Below are 20,797 nucleotides of genomic sequence, written 5' to 3'. Positions count from 1 at the left end.
GTAGTGAATTAGGCCCCAGAGCCCTATTAGATGTCAAGCACTGTGATATCGCAAAGTTGCGAGAGTAGTGAATTAGGCCTCAGAGCCCTATTAGATGTCAAGCACTATGATATCGCAAAGTTGCGAGAGTAGTGAATTAGGCCTCAGAGCCCTATTAGATGTCAAGCACTGTGATATCGCAAAGTTGCGAGAGTAGTGAATTAGGCCTCAGAGCCCTATTAGATGTCAAGCACTGTGATACCGCAAAGTTGCGAGAGTAGTGAATTAGGCCTCAGAGCCCTATTAGATGTCAAACCAAAGTTGCGAGAGTAGTGAATTAGGCCCCAGAGCCCTATTAGATGTCAAACCAAAGTTGAGAGAGTAGTGAATTAGGCCCCAGCGCCCTATTAGATGTCAAACCAAAGTTGCGAGAGTAGTGAATTAGGCCCCAGAGCCCTATTAGATGTCAAGCACTGTGATATCGCAAAGTTGCGAGAGTAGTGAATTAGGCCTCAGAGCCCTATTAGATGTCAAGCACTGTGATATCGCAAAGTTGCGAGAGTACTGAATTAGGCCTCAGAGCCCTATTAGATGTCAAGCACTGTGATATCGCAAAGTTGCGAGAGTAGTGAATTAGGCCCCAGAGCCCTATTTGATGTCAAACCAAAGTTGCAAGAGTAGTGAATTAGGCCTCAGAGCCCTATTAGATGTCAAACCAAAGTTGCGAGAGTAGTGAATTAGGCCCCAGAGCCCTATTAGATGTCAAGCACTGTGATATCGCAAAGTTGCGAGAGTAGTGAATTAGGCCTCAGAGCCCTATTAGATGTCAAGCACTGTGATATCGCAAAGTTGCGAGAGTAGTGAATTAGGCCCCAGAGCCCTATTAGATGTCAAACCAAAGTTGCGAGAGTAGTGAATTAGGCCCCAGAGCCCTATTAGATGTCAAGCACTGTGATATCGCAAAGTTGCGAGAGTAGTGAATTAGGCCTCAGAGCCCTATTAGATGTCAAACCAAAGTTGCGAGAGTAGTGATTTAGGCCCCAGAGCCCTATTAGATGTCAAACAAAAGTTGCGAGAGTAGTGAATTAGGCCCCAGAGCCCTATTAGATGTCAAACCAAAGTTGCAAGAGTAGTGAATTAGGCCTCAGAGCCCTATTAGATGTCAAACCAAAGTTGCAAGAGTAGTGAATTAGGCCTCAGAGCCCTATTAGATGTCAAGCACTGTGATATCGCAAAGTTGCGAGAGTAGTGAATTAGGCCCTAGAGCCCTATTAGATGTCAAACCAAAGTTGCGAGAGTAGTGAATTAGGCCTCAGAGCCCTATTAGATGTCAAACCAAAGTTGCAAGAGTAGTGAATTAGGCCCCAGAGCCCTATAAGATGTCAAACCAAAGTTGCGAGAGTAGTGAATTAGGCCCCAGAGCCCTATTAGATGTGAAACCAAAGTTGCGAGAGTAGTGAATTAGGCCCCAGAGCCCTATTAGATGTCAAACCAAAGTTGCGAGAGTAGTGAATTAGGCCCCAGAGCCCTATTAGATGTCAAACATTTGGTCAGTTTTACATGTAGTCATAGAGGAAACCTGGTACATATTTCAACTAGCACCAAGAGATCCTTTTTATGTACTTTCCCATAGACAGGATAGCACGTACCATGGCCTTTGTTATGCTAGTAATGGGGGACACTGGTTGGAATGGGAGAAACTCACATCAGGCAAACACTCTACCAACTGAGACTGATCCCACCCCACCGTTTTTATAATGATGACTGTGCATATCTTTAACTCTTCTCAAGTACTGTACATGGACTTATGATCAGTATTTTACTGACTTGACATGTACATGTATTTAATTTTTTTCAAGTGCTGTGCATGCTGAAGACACGGGACACACAGATAAAATAAAAACAAGCCACAAGTACCAACAAGTCACCTCCTGTGTTGTCAACTTCTCACAGATCAGAATAAGGTGGCCATTGTTGTAAATATAGATTTATAAACCATGACCAAACCCTCATGTAAATTTATACGAGAATAATATTTTGTAAATGCTCACAAGTTTCTTAATATGGCTTAGAGCTCACAGGGGTGCTATAAATCCAAACTGGTCTTGTTTTTTGGTTTGTCCTGAATGCCAGGGACAGTTAATCCCATCCTATCCCCATTAAAATATTAAAAAGTGCCCTTTTCAGTTTACAGTACCCTAGCTAGAGAAGACCCGATATTATTGTGCCCTGAGTTTTATAATTTTGTACTGCCCCTTGCCTCCACTTGATTTAGGCTAGGCATGGCCCTGGGAAAAGTAAAAAAGTTTGTTTTGTTTAATGACACCACTAGAGCACATTGATGTATTAGTCATTGACTACTAGATGTCAAACATTTGGTATTTTTTTTACTCATTGTCTAAGAGAAAATCAACTTATTTTTTTCATTAGCACTAGCAGCAAGCTATCTTTTATATATGTATTTCTGTACAGCACAGACATATACCAGTGATAGAAATTTTCAATTTTCTAAGTACATTGAGAAATCTACTTATCCAGCAATATTTTCACTAGTACAAAAAAATTGTTTTGTTTTATTAAATTACAAGGACCGTATTTTTGATTGCTCAAAATAAAACTGCACTGAACATATTGACTTGTCCACTGGACAACCATAGAGGTACAATTTGTTTGTCCAAGTACATTTTCACTTGTCGGGACAAACAGACAAGTGATTATTTCGAATACTGCATACCATGGCCTTTGATATACTAATTATGGTGCACAGGTTGGCATGGGAAAAAATCCAATCAGAGAATGGATACACTGAGGTGGTTTGATCCCATGACACAAGCACTGCAGGTGAGTGCTCTACTGAATGACCTAGATACTGCCCTTGGGATCTTTTATATATGTACTTATGTAGAGCACAGTGATAGAAACAAGCAGCAAGCTACATGTATCTTTTATACATATACTTATGTAGAGCACAGACATACCAATGATACAAACAACCAGCAAGCTATCTTTTATACATGTACTTATGTAGAGCACAGACATACCAGTGATAGAAACAAGCAGCAAGCTATCTTTTATACATGTACTTATGTAGAGCACAGACATACCAGTGATAGAAACAAGCAGCAAGCTATCTTTTATACATGTACTTATGTAGAGCACAGACATACCAGTGATAGAAACAAGCAGCAAGCTATCTTTTATATATATGTACTTACGTAGAGCACAGACATACCAGTGATAGAAACAAGCAGCAAGCTATCTTTTATATATATGTACTTACGTAGAGCACAGACATACCAGTGATAGAAACAAGCAGCAAGCTATCTTTTATATATATGTACTTACGTAGAGCACAGACATACCAGTGATACAAACAAGCAGCAAGCTATCTTTTATATATGTACTTACGTAGAGCACAGACATACCAGTGATACAAACAAGCAGCAAGCTATCTTTTATATATGTACTTACGTAGAGCACAGACATACCAGTGATAGAAACAAGCAGCAAGCTATCTTTTATATATGTACTTACGTAGAGCACAGACATACCAGTGATAGAAACAAGCAGCAAGCTATCTTTTATATATGTACTTACGTAGAGCACAGACATACCAGTGATAGAAACAAGCAGCAAGCTATCTTTTATATATGTACTTACGTAGAGCACAGACATACCAGTGATAGAAACAAGCAGCAAGCTATCTTTTATATATATGTACTTACGTAGAGCACAGACATACCAGTGATAGAAACAAGCAGCAAGCTATCTTTTATATATATGTACTTACGTAGAGCACAGACATACCAGTGATACAAATAAGCAGCAAGCTATCTTTTATATATGTACTTATGTAGAGCACAGACATACCAGTGATAGAAACAAGCAGCAAGCTATCTTTTATATATGTACTTATGTAGAGCACAGACATACCAGTGATAGAAACAAGCAGCAAGCTATCTTTTATATATGTACTTACGTAGAGCACAGACATACCAGTGATAGAAACAAGCAGCAAGCTATCTTTTATATATGTACTTATGTAGAGCACAGACATACCAGTAATAGAAACAAGCAGAATTTTAAGCATGGAATGTCAGACATGTTATGTCTCAGGTTTTCTTTTCATTATGAATTAGGGATTACGGTTTGAGGGGGCATTGGGTACTATCAATCTGATCTCATTGTGTCTCATTTGTGCTCTTCCTGATTACCAGGAATGCAACTGGTGAGGGGTAGAGATCTGTTGTTCCTCTCCCTCCCCCTCAATAAACAAAATGGTGCCCATTTGATCTAGCAGTAAACATCCTACCTGTACAACATGGTATATTACTCTGCCACGTTTTTTTACTGTGCCCCCCTCCTCCCACCAACCCCACCACTACCCAAGTAGTTACTTTATGCCAGATACAGCAATGAATAATGAGTTAGAATGGCACAATAATAATAGGCTTGCTGGTAGATATCACTGATAGGTTATCTGGTTTGATACTTGAGACATGATACCTGTACTAATGAGATATGGTTCAAGACATTATAATAATATCCTTTGTGATCATTTGCCATGCATAATTTTTGACATGAGTTGGGTTTTTTTTTCTTCTTTTCATTTTTCATTTTGAAGTCAATGCAGAGTCATAAAATGTTTTTGTTTTTTAATTTTTCTTCTATTGTTTGATGCATAAAAGGTTTACGTGTATACATGCAGAACCCAAGTCCATGAAATGGACATTTCAATTTATATACCATGTAGTCATGAGTAAATAATTGAGCTGTAAAGGTTATTAAGGTCAATAAAGAACTGAATTGAAACTTTTAAGTCATGTATAAGTGTGTGTGTGTGTGGTTGGGGGGGTTGTGACGCCACCAGAACACAAAGATTTATTAATCATCGGTCACTGGATGTCAAAGATTTGTTAATTCTGACATATACATGTAGTCTTAGCTCTAGAGGAAAGCTGGTATATTTTTCTATTAGTAGCAAGGGATGTTATATGCATGCACCATCCCAGAGACAAGATAGCACATGTTATGACCTTTGATATATATACCAGTTGTGGTGCACCGGCTGAAACAACAAATAACCTAATGGACCTACTGACAGGTATCTTTTAAAGACAACCTCAGGGGATCTATTCAGCTGATTAGGTTTTTCCTCATTCCAACCAGTGTATCACAGCTGGACAAAAGCTATGCTTTCCTGTCTATGGAAAAGTGCACATAAAAGATCCACTGCTGCATTAGGAAAAATGTAGTGGGTTTCCTCTGATAACTATGAATAAAAAATTACCAAATGTTTGACATCCAATACCATATGATTAATAAATCAATGTGCTCAGACACAGCCCAAATCATTATGATTTTATTTTTTAAACAAGGCGACTTAGAACTTCACCATGGATAAAAAAATTAGGCAACATTTAGTATGAAATGATGATTATTTCGCCCACGTTACCCCCTTGCATGATCCCTGTGCTCTAGTGGTGTTGTTAAACAAACCAAACTTAAACTTTAAATGTTAAAATGTGACAGAAGTGTCTGTTTTATAGAGGTGTCTGTTTTAGAGAGGTGTCTGTGTTACAGAAGTATCTGGTTGAGCAGGTTTCACTGTAATAAACCTGTCTTCAGACACTTACCAGGTGAGCTGACCAACCTGTAATCAGATTTCACCTTAACCACAGGTACTGCACCGCAAACCGTAAATTACCGTAATCATCTTTACCTGGCTTAGGCTTTACCTTGAAAACCTGTCAGTTTGCCGTTATCAGCACAGTGTACACACACAGTAGATATGGAAGGTCTAATTGCCAGTCTTTTCAAGTACTACCACATAGTTATCCCATAACAGGCTTAAACTGGCACGTAAGACATGGCATGAGATAAATATAAACCAACTCTTATTCTTAACAAAAACATCACAAATATACCTTTAATGTGTGGGGGAAAAAATGTCAATCAACAATTATTGTGGTGGTGGTGGTGGAGGGGAGATTGGTGAGGTGATGGTTAGGGTGAAAGTGGTAGAGGTGACGAGAGGCGATCAGGGCTCGAATTTAACAGTGACATCAACTGCTGTAGCTGTGATATGAATTAACATCTGATAAAGTTTGTGTTGTTTAACGACACCACTAGAGCACATTAATGTGTTAATCAGTGGCTACTGGATGTCAAACATTGATAATATTGACATAGTCTAAGAAAGGAAACCCGCTACATTTTTCCATTAGTAGCAAGGGATCTTTTATATGCACCACCCCACAGACAGGATAGCACATACCACAGCCTCGGATACACCAGTCGTGGCATACTACCATATGATAGGTCAAGCAGTGTTGGAAACTGACCTACCTACTACTTTTTTTTTAAATATTAAAAAAAATCCTTGCTTGAATTTTTTTATGTATTGTCACCAGTGGTGGAAATTTAGTCTAGAATTAGCCATAATTCAGATCTTTTATGGCCAATTCTGGACTAGTTGACATTTGACCACAAACAACATAAACAAGCAAAATACATACATACGGCAACGGCATGGGACAATTTGTGAGGCCAGAAAGGATTTAATTATCCCCTGCGCCAGTGCGTTAATATCTATGTATGTCACAGTCAACCTCGACATACATACAATATATAGATATTCATACATCAATACATTAGCCAGTGCCAGGTCTGCCCACTGTTTCATGCACGTAAGCGGGATCGACCGTGTAGATTGTAGGCCCCATGCATATGGTTGAGTTAAAGAACTTCCTTTTTATGGAAGCTTCGATAGCTCAGAGCATATCGTAGTTAGTCTTGCAATTTGCGGGCAATTCGGTGTCACAGGTTCGAGTCCCAGCAACGGCATGGGACAATTTGTGAGGCCAGAAAGGATTTAATTATCCCCTGCGCCAGTGCGTTAATATCTATGTATGTAACAGTCAACCTCGACATACATACAATATATAGATATTCATACATCAATACATACTAGCCAGTGCTAGGTCTGCCCACTGTTTCATGCATGTAAGCGGGATCAACTGCGTAGATTGTAGGCCCCATGCATATGGTTGAGATAAAGAACTTCCTTTTTATGGAAGCTTCGATAGCTCAGAGCGTATCGTGGTTAGTCTTGCAATTTGCAGGCGATTTGGTGCCACAGGTTCGAGTCCCAGCAACGGCATGGGACAATTTGTGAGACCAGAAAAGATTTAATTATCCCCTGCACCAGTGCATTAATATCTATGTATGTAACAGTCAACCTCGACATACATACAATATATAGATATTCATACATCAATACATACATACATGCATACATGCATACACACACACACACACACACATATAAGACTGGCCTCAGTGGTGTCGTGGTTAGGCCATCGGTCTACAGGCTGGTAGGTACTGGGTTCTGATCCCAGTCGAGACATGGGATTTTTAATCCAGATACCGACTCCAAACCCTGAGTGAATGCTCCATAAGACTCAGTGGGTAGTTGTAAACCACTTGCACCAACCATTGATCCATAACTGGTTCAACAAAGGCCATGGTTTGTGCTATCCTGCCTGTGGCCTTTGTTGAACCAGTTATGGATCACTGGTCGGTGCAAGTGGTTTACACCTACCCATTGAACCTTGCGGAGCACTCACTCAGGGTTTGGAGTCGGTATCTCTGGATTAAAAATCCCATGCCTCGACTGGGATCCAAACCCAGTACCTACCAGCCTGTAGACCGATGGCCTAACCACGACACCATCGAGGCCGGTTTTTATAAACAAATGAAATACTATACAAATTAAACCCTGACGTGTATACTATTTTCTGGAGTAAAAAAAAATAGTGAGATTCTCAGGCGGCAACTGCCCCCTTCCCACCCTCCACCCCTCTCCCCAATTGCAGCATAAATTATTCATTTTGACCAGCATATTTAGTGAATATAAATTCAATATAAATATAGTAGAAATTTACACAATCTTGCAACCACTTAAAGGTGCTATATCAGAAGTTATATGTGAGCATCTGTTTGTAATAATGATTCTCCAATAAAAATGTATTTTCTACTAGTAGATAAAATAATTTCCTATAATTATTTAATTTATGGGCATATAGTTAAAGGTGTAGTCTTTAAATGTTAAAGCAAAATTTAATAAAAACATGATTTGCAATAGCTGTCATTATGCAACTTTGAGATAGCACCTTTAATACTGGAAATTAGATCACAAACTCAAAATGGTTCTTGACAGTTTTGCTCAAAATTACTTATAAATGTCTACAAATATTTTGTTTCAGAGAGGAATAGGGGTAAACCATCATCAGAAATGGTCCCTCACATATTGTAATGGCAATGAAATTGACATGTTGACCAAACTTTGTTATAGTCTGTTCCAATAAAGTGCACAAATCACCTGTTTACTGACATATTTCTTTTAAGAGTAAACACCACCTTGTACATCAATGAGAGCCCTAACAAGTAAATGCTAAATTAGGTAGACTATAATTAAATAGATGGCAAGAGCTCCACCCGTTCCCCCCATCATTTATAATAGTTTAGGGTTAGGGTTAGGGTTAGGGATAGAGTTAGGGTTAGGGATAGAGTTAGGGTTAGGGCCCCATGCCCCACTTTTCTATATATACCCCATCAAAAAATCCCTCTTTAGATCGATAACTAATGGGGGGAACGGGCGGTACACTTTCCAAATAGGTATTTACATGTCTGTTTAATATGTAAGAAATAATCGACGAAAATATGTTTTATTCTATTTCCGACAGCACTATAATTGTTACACCTCTGTACACGGGGAGGTGGTGCACGTGCCACGGGTGCACGCGCTGCACGTGTTACAGACAACAGGCCAACGGCATCGATATTACAGACGCAACATTGGTTCAGGAAGAAGCGTGTTTAAGCACGTGTTGAAAATGTCTGTTTGGCGTGCGTATGTCAGTAATTTACGTTTATAAATAATTATTATATTTAACTGGTGTAGCTACTAAATTTATTACACATCGAAACGTAGTTGGTAAAGAGCTAAAAATAATATCTACATTAGTCCAAAACTGGTCTTAGCTTACTATGTCAGTTTTGGACTACATCTACGTATATATGTGAACATGAAGCTGCTATCGATGTCACACATTTTATCTTTTCGCTACTCGATACTACAGATTAGCTTTGAATAACATGTTGATAAATCAAACTAACAGGAGGTACGACGGTCTGCCTTTTCTAGAAAAGTAAACTAAAAAGCACGTCGAACAACATGCGAAACTTGTCCGGAAAATTAGCCGACACTTACCTTACTGTCACACAGAGTGTGACACGTTATCCCAGTTTATCTCGTGTATTGAGAATTAGAGGTCATTACAGGCCTATGTGACCGTTAAAAACGTCCCATACTGTTCATATTAGTATTATTTAAGGCCTACATTTCGCCGAAAACCCGAAACACACCTGTAAGTAAACCCTCAACGCGAAGACACCCGGCGATACCATTAAACTAGTGTCCCTCCCTCCGATCTTTTGTTAACAGAAGGGTTTTAGCTGAAATAATAGATTTTTTAAATACATTATTTACTCAATATGATAGAAAATACAAGAACTTAGAGTATTGAAACTATTGATGCATTATGTGTATGTTCTAATCTTGCCTCAATTGTTCGTGTATAAGAAACTGCAGAGTTGAGGGAGTGTGTACTTTCAGCGTATCAGCCGCTTTAATATACGGGGTCGCCTGTCAAGACTCCTGTCATAGCTGCGGTTAGATAGGGTATTTGCGTGCAATGTTCCCCACCGACTCTTGACAGTTTATATAACTAAAAGAAGGACGATTTTAATTAATACCACTTAAAGAAAACAGTATGATGTTCATTTCGGTGGATTGGAGAGTCGTACGACTGTTGTTTATGTTTGTGGTGACAAATTGCGCTAGCGGAACAACGCGTGCCACCGATTTCTTGGATACCCACCAAAAGTCGGTTGTGACGACTTCTCCAAGTGTGTTGGGGGACTCGACCAAGGCGGCGCCGTTTCATGTTTACAACCAGGCGCTACAACTGCCACACAATGACAAGACTGTCTATTTGGATATTGTACAAGAGCTAAAGGTATGGTTTTTAAAATAAATGCTTTTCTAAAGCTATACGGTTCCCGTGGTTTAAATTCTTGAAATGCACGTGCAACAGTACGATGTTGATAACAGTGAGTGCTCGAAAACATAGAGGTATATGAGCACGTTAAAAACATATTTAAGTCTAAGATAACAGTGAATGGTATATCATATGAAAAGCTGTGGTATATGCTGTCCTGTCTGTTGGAAAGTGCATATAAACAATAATAATTTTATTTGTCAAAAAAGAATTATTGCAACTAATGGAACAATTTAGCAGGTTTCCTTTAAAGAGGTCATAATTATCAAATGTATGACATTCAGTAGCTGATACATTGATGTGCTAAACAATGGTGTCAATAAAAATCTCTAGAACAGCTTGCCATTAAAAGGGATTTCAAACTGTCAATGTAAAGATATATTTTACATGAAAATATCAATACTTGCAACACAAAGTTTTATTATTAATAAAGTTACAAATCACTATAACTTTAACAATTTATACATTTTGTGGGAAACCAGCTTGCATATAACACACGTTGGCTAGGTCCAGACTTTTCAAAAGACAAATAAATTGTTCACTGGGTGTCATATTTGGAAAAGAAGTCCATGGAAATAAAATGAAATAGGGTGGGATGTAGCCCAGTGGTAGAGCACTCACTTGATGTCCCAGTCTAGGATCCCATCGGTGGGATCATTGGGTTATTTCTCATTCCATCCAGTGCTTGGGCTATTTCTCGTTCCAGCCAGTGCACCACGACTGGTATATCAAAGGCCATGGTATGTACTGTCTGTGGGATGGTGCATATAAAAGATCCCTTGCTGCTAATTTTAAAAACTAAAATGAAATAATTTTGTCTGTTGACACTGCTATTTTCACATTGTACACTATATGATTAATATTCCCCATCAAAGACATTGCACTCACCTCACAGATGCTGATGAGCTGCAGGTCTTATGACAACATTGATACATTAATCATTGGCTGTTGACACTGCTATTTTCACATTGCACACTATATGATTAATATTCCCCATCAAAGACATTGCACTCACCTCACAGATGCTGATGAGCTGCAGGTCTTATGACAACATTGATACATTAATCATTGGCTGTTGACACTGCTATTTTCACATTGCACACTATATGATTAATATTCCCCATCAAAGACATTGCACTCACCTCACAGATGCTGATGAGCTGCAGGTCTTATGACAACATTGATACATTAATCATTGGCTGTTGACACTGCTATTTTCACATTGCACACTATATGATTAATATTCCCCATCAAAGACATTGCACTCACCTCACAGATGCTGATGAGCTGCAGGTCTTATGACAACATTGATACATTAATCATTGGCTGTTGACACTGCTATTTTCACATTGCACACTATATGATTAATATTCCCCATCAAAGACATTGCACTTACATCACAGATGCTGATGAGCTGCAGGTCTTATGACAACATTGATACATTAATCATTGGCTGTTGACACTGCTATTTTCACATTGCACACTATATGATTAATATTCCCCATCAAAGACATTGCACTCACCTCACAGATGCTGATGAGCTGCAGGTCTTATGACAACATTGATACATTAATCATTGGCTGTTGACACTGCTATTTTCACATTGCACACTATATGATTAATATTCCCCATCAAAGACATTGCACTCACCTCACAGATGCTGATGAGCTGCAGGTCTTATGACAACATTGATACATTAATCATTGGCTGTTGACACTGCTATTTTCACATTGCACACTATATGATTAATATTCCCCATCAAAGACATTGCACTCACCTCACAGATGCTGATGAGCTGCAGGTCTTATGACAACATTGATACATTAATCATTGGCTGTTGACACTGCTATTTTCACATTGCACACTATATGATTAATATTCCCCATCAAAGACATTGCACTTACATCACAGATGCTGATGAGCTGCAGGTCTTATGACAACATTGATACATTAATCATTGGCTGTTGACACTGCTATTTTCACATTGCACACTATATGATTAATATTCCCCATCAAAGACATTGCACTCACCTCACAGATGCTGATGAGCTGCAGGTCTTATGACAACATTGATACATTAATCATTGGCTGTTGACACTGCTATTTTCACATTGCACACTATATGATTAATATTCCCCATCAAAGACATTGCACTCACCTCAAGATGCTGATGAGCTGCAGGTCTTATGACAACATTGATACATTAATCATTGGCTGTTGACACTGCTATTTTCACATTGCACACTATATGATTAATATTCCCCATCAAAGACATTGCACTTACATCACAGATGCTGATGAGCTGCAGGTCTTATGACAACATTGATACATTAATCATTGGCTGTTGACACTGCTATTTTCACATTGCACACTATATGATTAATATTCCCCATCAAAGACATTGCACTCACCTCACAGATGCTGATGAGCTGCAGGTCTTATGACAACATTGATACATTAATCATTGTCTGTTGACACTGCTATTTTCACATTGCACACTATATGATTAATATTCCCCATCAAAGACATTGCACTTACATCACAGATGCTGATGAGCTGCAGGTCTTATGACAACATTGATACATTAATCATTGGCTATTGGATGTCAAAGATTTGGTAATTCTGACACAGTCTTTGAGGAAACCTGGTATATTTTCCCACTCTGCAAGGGATCTTTTGTTTGCACCTTCCCACAGACATGACAACACATGTCACTGCGTTTGATATACCAATTGTAGTGTGGAGGGGGGGGGGGGGTACTGGTTGGAATGGGAAAAATTCAAATAAGAGAATGGGTCCGAGGTGGTTCGATCCTACAATCGAAACACCTCAGGTGAGCACTCTACCATCTACCAACTGAGCTACAGCAATGTAAATCCTGCCTCATAAACTGTGTAACGGGGAAGGGGGTGAAGGTTTGGGTGGGGGGGGGGGGGGGGGGTCAGAAGAACCTTGTGTTGAGGCTAAAACAAATGTTTACAGTGCAGGCTGTTCATATTGGGTTTGCTTGCTACACCTTAAAACCCCCTCAATCCCCCCACCCCTCCAGTCTAGATCATGTTACACAACTGTATAATAATATAATACATGTACAAAATTTAAAGCAAATCCACAAAATTTAAAGCAAACTCCATGATGCCCAATAAAATTGAGAAAACATGCAATTAGTCAAAGATAATGTTGACACTGAATGGCTGGAGGCATGGGCTGTGTGACACCTCATATTTAAACACAGCGTTATACAACCAGATTATATAACACAGGGAGGCGGTGTATACCTCTTGTATGTCCTGTATTGTGTGTAATGGAGAGCTCTTGTTAACTCAAGTGGAACAGTGGCAATATCACACACAATTCAGATTTCTATTGTAAATGCTAAATACTTTAAACAGGTATTAACTCTAAGTTGGGAGTTAATTAGGATACATGTATCATTAAATAATGACCCGGCTGTGCATGTATGTTTTGTTTGTATCAGACTTTTGTTTTTTGAGGGGTGTAATCATGGCGGTGCCTCTTGGCACCACAAAATTCAATATGAGGGAAGTGAAACATTGTGGCCCTCGTTTGAACAAAACACATTTTGAGGAGTGGATTAATTAATGGTACTGAGCGTTCTATGTCTTTTTTCTTCTGTCATTCGTTTGTTCATTCATTCATTCATTCATTCATTCAGTGGTGTCATTATACAAAACAAACTTTTACATCCATCCATCTGCACACACACACACACACACACACACACACACACACACACACACACATGTAGCATATGATCACAGCCCTCCCCCTCCCCACATCCCTGACACAGGCCTGAATCGAGGTTTTATTACTTTCTCTAACTTAGGTGCCAGTCTTTTGGCCAAAGCTTTATAAGCTTTTTATTAATTGATGGTTCAGATTTTTAGGATTATTTAATCTAAGACACAGATTTTATGTTAAAAATAAGCAAGATTAATCGCTACTAAATCCTGAAGGATGTTTCCAGCCAGAATTCAGTGATAATAAATTAGGTAGTGGTCCAGCAACACCTGAATACATAGTTTAATGAGATGTTTACACTGGATGAGCTGTATGTCCAGGACAGACTGGCCTTGGTGGCACAATGGTTATACCAGTCGTGGTGCACTGGTTGGAATGAGAAATAGCCCAGTGGGCCCACCGACAGGGATCGATCCCACACCGACTGCACATCGAGCGAGCGCTGTACCGCTGGGCTACGTCCCGCCCTAGTAATGTTGGAATTCAGTTAACAAAAATGTCTATAATAGTGAAAAATATGCTTTAGTTTTTAAAACGTAGCGTTTGTCACATTGATCGTTAGTGGTAGTGAGAGAGAAGTCCGTGTAGTGACTAATATAGTTTTTAAAACGTAGCATTTGTCACATTGATCGTTAGTGGTAGTGAGAGAGAAGTCCGTGTAGTGACTAGTATAAGAGTTAGTTGGAATTCAGTTAACAAAAATGTCTATAATAGTGAAAAATATGCTTTAGTTTTTAAAACGTAGCGTTTGTCATATTGATCGTTAGTGGTAGTGAGAGAGAAGTCCGTGTAGTGACTAGTATAAGAGTTAGTTGGAATTCAGTTAACAAAAATGTCTATAATAGTGAAAAATATGCTTTAGTTTTTAAAACGTAGCGTTTGTCACATTGATCGTTAGTGGTAGTGAGAGAGAAGTCCGTGTAGTGACTAGTATAAGAGTTAGTTGGAATTCAGTTAACAAAGATGTCTATAATAGTGAAAAATATGCTTTAGTTTTTAAAACGTAGCATTTGTCACATTGATCGTTAGTGGTAGTGAGAGAGAAGTCCGTGTAGTGACTAGTATAAGAGTTAGTTGGAATTCAGTTAACAAAAATGTCTATAATAGTGAAAAATATGCTTTAGTTTTTAAAACGTAGCGTTTGTCACATTGATCGTTAGTGGTAGTGAGAGAGAAGTCCGTGTAGTGACTAGTATAAGAGTTAGTTGGAATTCAGTTAACAAAGATGTCTATAATAGTGAAAAATATGCTTTAGTTTTTAAAACGTAGCATTTGTCACATTGATCGTTAGTGGTAGTGAGAGAGAAGTCCGTGTAGTGACTAGTATAAGAGTTAGTTGGAATTCAGTTAACAAAAATGTCTATAATAGTGAAAAATATGCTTTAGTTTTTAAAACGTAGCGTTTGTCACATTGATCGTTAGTGGTAGTGAGAGAGAAGTCCGTGTAGTGACTAGTATAAGAGTTAGTTGGAATTCAGTTAACAAAGATGTCTATAATAGTGAAAAATATGCTTTAGTTTTTAAAACGTAGCGTTTGTCACATTGATCGTTAGTGGTAGTGAGAGAGAAGTCCGTGTAGTGACTAGTATAAGAGTTAGTTGGAATTCAGTTAACAAAAATGTCTATAATAGTGAAAAATATGCTTTAGTTTTTAAAACGTAGCATTTGTCACATTGATCGTTAGTGGTAGTGAGAGAGAAGTCCGTGTAGTGACTAGTATAAGAGTTAGTTGGAATTCAGTTAACAAAGATGTCTATAATAGTGAAAAATATGCTTTAGTTTTTAAAACGTAGCATTTGTCACATTGATCGTTAGTGGTAGTGAGAGAGAAGTCCGTGTAGTGACTAGTATAAGAGTTAGTTGGAATTCAGTTAACAAAAATGTCTATAATAGTGAAAAATATGCTTTAGTTTTTAAAACGTAGCGTTTGTCACATTGATCGTTAGTGGTAGTGAGAGAGAAGTCTGTGTAGTGACTAGTATAAGAGTTAGTTGGAATTCAGTTAACAAAAATGTTTATAATAGTGAAAAATATGCTTTAGTTTTTAAAACGTAGCATTTGTCACATTGATCGTTAGTGGTAGTGAGAGAGAAGTCCGTGTAGTGACTAATATAGTTTTTAAAATGTAGCATTTGTCACATTGATCGTTAGTGGTAGTGAGAGAGAAGTCCGTGTAGTGACTAATATAGTTTTTAAAACGTAGCGTTTGTCACATTGATCGTTAGTGGTAGTGAGAGAGAAGTCCGTGTAGTGACTAGTATAAGAGTTAGTTGGAATTCAGTTAACAAAGATGTCTATAATAGTGAAAAATATGCTTTAGTTTTTAAAACGTAGCGTTTGTCACATTGATCGTTAGTGGTAGTGAGAGAGAAGTCCGTGTAGTGACTAATATAGTTTTTAAAACGTAGCGTTTGTCACATTGATCGTTAGTGGTAGTGAGAGAGAAGTCCGTGTAGTGACTAGTATAAGAGTTAGTTGGAATTCAGTTAACAAAAATGTCTATAATAGTGAAAAATATGCTTTAGTTTTTAAAACATAGCGTTTGTCACATTGATCGTTAGTGGTAGTGAGAGAGAAGTCCGTGTAGTGACTAGTATAAGAGTTAGTTGGAATTCAGTTAACAAAAATGTTTATAATAGTGAAAAATATGCTTTAGTTTTTAAAACGTGGCGTTTGTCACATTGATCGTTAGTGGTAGTGAGAGAGAAGTCCGTGTAGTGACTAGTATAAGAGTTAGTTGGAATTCAGTTAACAAAAATGTCTATAATAGTGAAAAATATGCTTTAGTTTTTAAAACGTAGCGTTTGTCATATTGATCGTTAGTGGTAGTGAGAGAGAAGTCCGTGTAGTGACTAGTATAAGAGTTAGTTGGAATTCAGTTAACAAAGATGTCTATAATAGTGAAAAATATGCTTTAGTTTTTAAAACATAGCGTTTGTCACATTGATCGTTAGTGGTAGTGAGAGAGAAGTCCGTGTAGTGACTAGTATAAGAGTTAGTTGGAATTCAGTTAACAAAGATGTCTATAATAGTGAAAAATATGCTTTAGTTTTTAAAACGTTTGTCACATTGATCGTTAGTGGTAGTGAGAGAGAAGTCCGTGTAGTGACTAATATAAGAGTTAAAGTTTGTTTTGTTTAATGACACCATTAACACACATTTATTAATTAACATTGGCTGTTGGATGTCACCCATTTGGTAATGCTGACACATTAGTAGAGGAAACGAGCTCTACATTTATTAATTAACATTGGCTGTTGGATGTCACACATCTGGTAATGTTGACACATTAGTAGAGCAAACAAGATCTCTACATTTATTAATTAACATTGGCTGTTGGATGTCACACATCTGGTAATGTTGACACATTAGTAGAGCGAACAAGAGCTCTACATTTATTAATTAACATTGGCTGTTGGATGTCACACATCTGGTAATGTTGACACATTAGTAGAGCAAACAAGATCTCTACATTTATTAATTAACATTGGCTGTTGGATGTCACACATCTGGTAATGTTGACGCATTAGTAGAGGAAACAAGATCTCTACATTTGTCCACTAGCAGCAAGTGATCTTTTATATGCAATGGGTCCACTGATGGGGTTTGATCGTCCAACCCAAGCAACTCGGGCGAGCACTCTATAGACTGAGCTAGATCCCACCCCAATATAAGAGAGAAAGTTCCTCTTGCTTGCAGCAGTACAAGCTATTTCACCGAAGCTATAATGTTATCTAGGGCATATCTCCAACAGTGAAGTATATCACACTGCTGTATCACACTAGCGGTAATACACTGTCATGTTTTATTCACACCTGGGGCCGTTTTAATGAGATGTCCACTGATAAAATTTTCAACAAAGACACTGACTGCAATTCATATCTTATTTTTTAGGTGATAAAATACACAAAAGCACTGCAGGACAGAATGTCTCACCTACCTTTTAATAAGTCACAAAATAATGTTTGCGTGAAGTTATTGCATTTCCTGAAAACTGGAGCCCATGCTTTTGACTCAAATCTTTAATGACATCATACATATGCAGTTTGTATGGCATTGCCATTCATTAGTTAAGTCTCAGACTCTATAGAGTGTTGAGTTTACTCTCTAAAACTTTATAATCATGGGGCTATCAATTTAAGTTAATGGGGCCAGTAGTTCGAGAAAGCCCCAGTAGTTTATCCACTTGACTAATAGAATCTATCACCGTTGTCAGGTATAGATAAGGCAATTCCAACCCAAGGGACAAAATGTGGCCAAGGTTTACCGAGGCCCTTTCAAAAACATTTTGTTCCGAGGGTTGGAATTGCCTTATCTATACCTCACAATGGTGATTGGTTCTTTGTCTTGCCCTTTTAATTTCAGTAACAAAACATTAATTTTGTAAGGGACAGTTTGTTTATTGTAGAATGATTCGTAAACATTTTACCTACAAACTCATTTAATCATACACAGGGGAAAATATAGTCCAGCTCATGCAACGACATAAACATGTAACAACTTACCAATAAATATAAAGTTGAAAATATTAATTTGTTTATATATTTTTAAAACAATGATACAACGTGAAATGGCAAACAGAATTCTGAAAACCATGAGTTGTGACATCAATCGTTGTAAAGCATGGGTTATGACGTCACGGCTTATATAAAAATCGTCTAACCCTCGGGTCAGATTTATCTTGCCCTAGGGTCAGACAGATTTTTCTAGTACCGTGCAAAAACTGGATAACCCTGTCCAGTGGGCAAGAATACACAGTTCAGCTCCATACTGAAATTGATCAAACACCCACCCACCCCCAACAGGCACATTGCAGCTGCTCCCTCCCCCGCCCCCCACCATCCCACTGTTCAAACAAATTTTTGTACTTTTCTAATATATATATTTTTAAGGGAGCATGACTTGTCCCCCTCTAGACTTCACTCAGCTCTGTCTAGACCAGCCCCAGATACCATTCCTGCACATGTGCCTGCCCAAACCCCAACCATCCTCCTCCTCTAATAACCTCAGCTAATAAGAAATCCTACATCCTCCCATATCTTGTCTTATTCATAAAATTAATGGGGCCAGCCATTCCAGAAAGCCCCAGCAGTTTATCCACTCGACTAACTCCACAGTTCCGATCCATGCAGAAAGTGGTGTCCTCCTCTCCCAACTAGATACAGGGAAGAAAGGGCCATTGTGTGTTCACAACAAGATGGGCTCGGCCACATGAATAAACTGTCAAAAGCCCTGAGTTATTGGGGACAGGTACAACAATACGCCTCGTCTCTCACTTTTTTTATCACCGAAAAGTGATGCCCATGCAGAGAAATGTGGAGAAGAAGTCTGTTCCACTTTTTATTCACTTAACAGTTTTGCATATACATGTACTGGGGTATATACATGTACCGGGGTGTATACATGTACCGGGGTGTATACATGTACCGGGGTGTATACATGTACCGGGGTGCATACATGTACCGGGGTGCATACATGTACCGGGGTGCATACATGTACCGGGGTGCATACATGTACCGGGGTGCATACATGTACCGGGGTGCATACATGTACCGGGGTGCATACATGTACCGGGGTGCATACATGTACCGGGGTGCATACATGTACCGGGGTACATACATGTACCGGGGTGTATACATGTACCAGGGTACATACATGTACCGGGGTACATACATGTACCGGGGTACAGGGGTACATACATGTACCGGGGTGTATACATGTACCGGGGTGTATACATGTACCGGGGTACATACATGTACCGGGGTGTATACATGTACCGGGGTGTATACATGTACAGGGGTGTATACATGTACCGGGGTACATACATGTACCGGGGTACATACATGTACCGGGGTGCATACATGTACCGGGGTGCATACATGTACCGGGGTGTATACATGTACCGGGGTGCATACATGTACCGGGGTACATACATGTACCGGGGTACAGGGGTACATACATGTACCGGGGTGTATACATGTACCGGGGTGTATACATGTACCGGGGTACATACATGTACCGGGGTGTATACATGTACCGGGGTGTATACATGTACAGGGGTACATACATGTACCGGGGTGTATACATGTACCGGGGTGTATACATGTACCGGGGTACATACATGTACCGGGGTACATACATGTACAGGGGTACAGGGGTACATACATGTACCGGGGTGCATACATGTACCGGGGTGCATACATGTACCGGGGTGTATACATGTACCGGGGTACATGTAGTGTGTTAAGGAAAGTTAAAAGTGTGTTTTTGTTTAATGACAATCACCAGAGCACATCACTTAGTACTCAGTATTAGTAGCCATTTAGTATGACGGATTTCCTAATCACTGGCTGTTGAATGACATATGTTTGGTAATTAATGTAGTCTTCAGTTAAAGTTTGTTTTGTTCAACAAACCACTAGAGCACATTGATTTATTAATCATCAGCTATTGGATGTCAAACATTTGGTAATTTTGACAAATTGTCTGTTCAGGAAACCTGCTAGATGTTTCCATTAGTAGCAAGCGATCTTTTGTAGCCAGTTGAATGTTTGTTTTGTTTAACAACACCACTAGAGCACATTGATTTATTAATCATTGGCTATTGGTTGTCAAACATTTGCTAATTTTCACAGCCTTAAGAGAGAAAATCTGCTACATTTTTCCATTAATAGCAAGGGATCTTTAAAATGCACTTTTCCACAGTCACGGCAGCACTGTTTCCTTTACAAATAGCAAATAACAAATTATGCTTGAGATCATAAAGCATAGTACATAGATGAAAAACAATTAATCAATGGGCTCTAGCGGTGTCATTGAATAAAGCAAACATTAAAGCACTTTCTTTGACTTTTGTGGCCTGATGATGATATATCTTTCTGTCATATTCTCAAACATTAATGAAGGCAAGTAAAAGTAATAGCTCCCTATAA

General features: G+C 38.7%; 2 protein-coding genes across 4 annotated transcripts in view; one reads left to right on the top strand and one right to left on the bottom strand.

Annotated features, from left to right (window-relative positions):
* Nucleotides 1-20,797, bottom strand: part of LOC121368916 — a 180,015-nt gene that overhangs the window by 82,455 nt on the left and 76,763 nt on the right. The window contains exon 1 of one of the 2 annotated variants that reach the window (XM_041493679.1): nt 9,254-9,457. The exons of the other annotated variant lie outside the window; for it this stretch is intronic. The gene's annotated coding sequence lies outside the window, so the exon portion shown is untranslated. Of the gene's footprint in view, nt 1-9,253; nt 9,458-20,797 lie in introns of those variants that run through there. 2 annotated transcript variants of the gene reach the window in all.
* The window catches only part of LOC121368937, a 348,055-nt gene continuing 336,944 nt past the window's right edge, over nt 9,687-20,797 (top strand). For both annotated transcript variants that reach the window (XM_041493711.1, XM_041493704.1), the window contains exon 1: nt 9,687-10,061. In XM_041493711.1, coding sequence (XP_041349645.1) covers nt 9,816-10,061 — 246 coding nt within the window. In that variant the 5' untranslated portion in view covers nt 9,687-9,815. The remainder of the gene's footprint in view (nt 10,062-20,797) is intronic.

Source organism: Gigantopelta aegis, chromosome 1 (assembly GCF_016097555.1).
Source record: "Gigantopelta aegis isolate Gae_Host chromosome 1, Gae_host_genome, whole genome shotgun sequence".
In the NCBI taxonomy this organism is placed as follows: Eukaryota; Metazoa; Mollusca; class Gastropoda; order Neomphalida; family Peltospiridae; genus Gigantopelta; species Gigantopelta aegis.
This window is presented reverse-complemented; position numbering and strand designations above follow the sequence as displayed.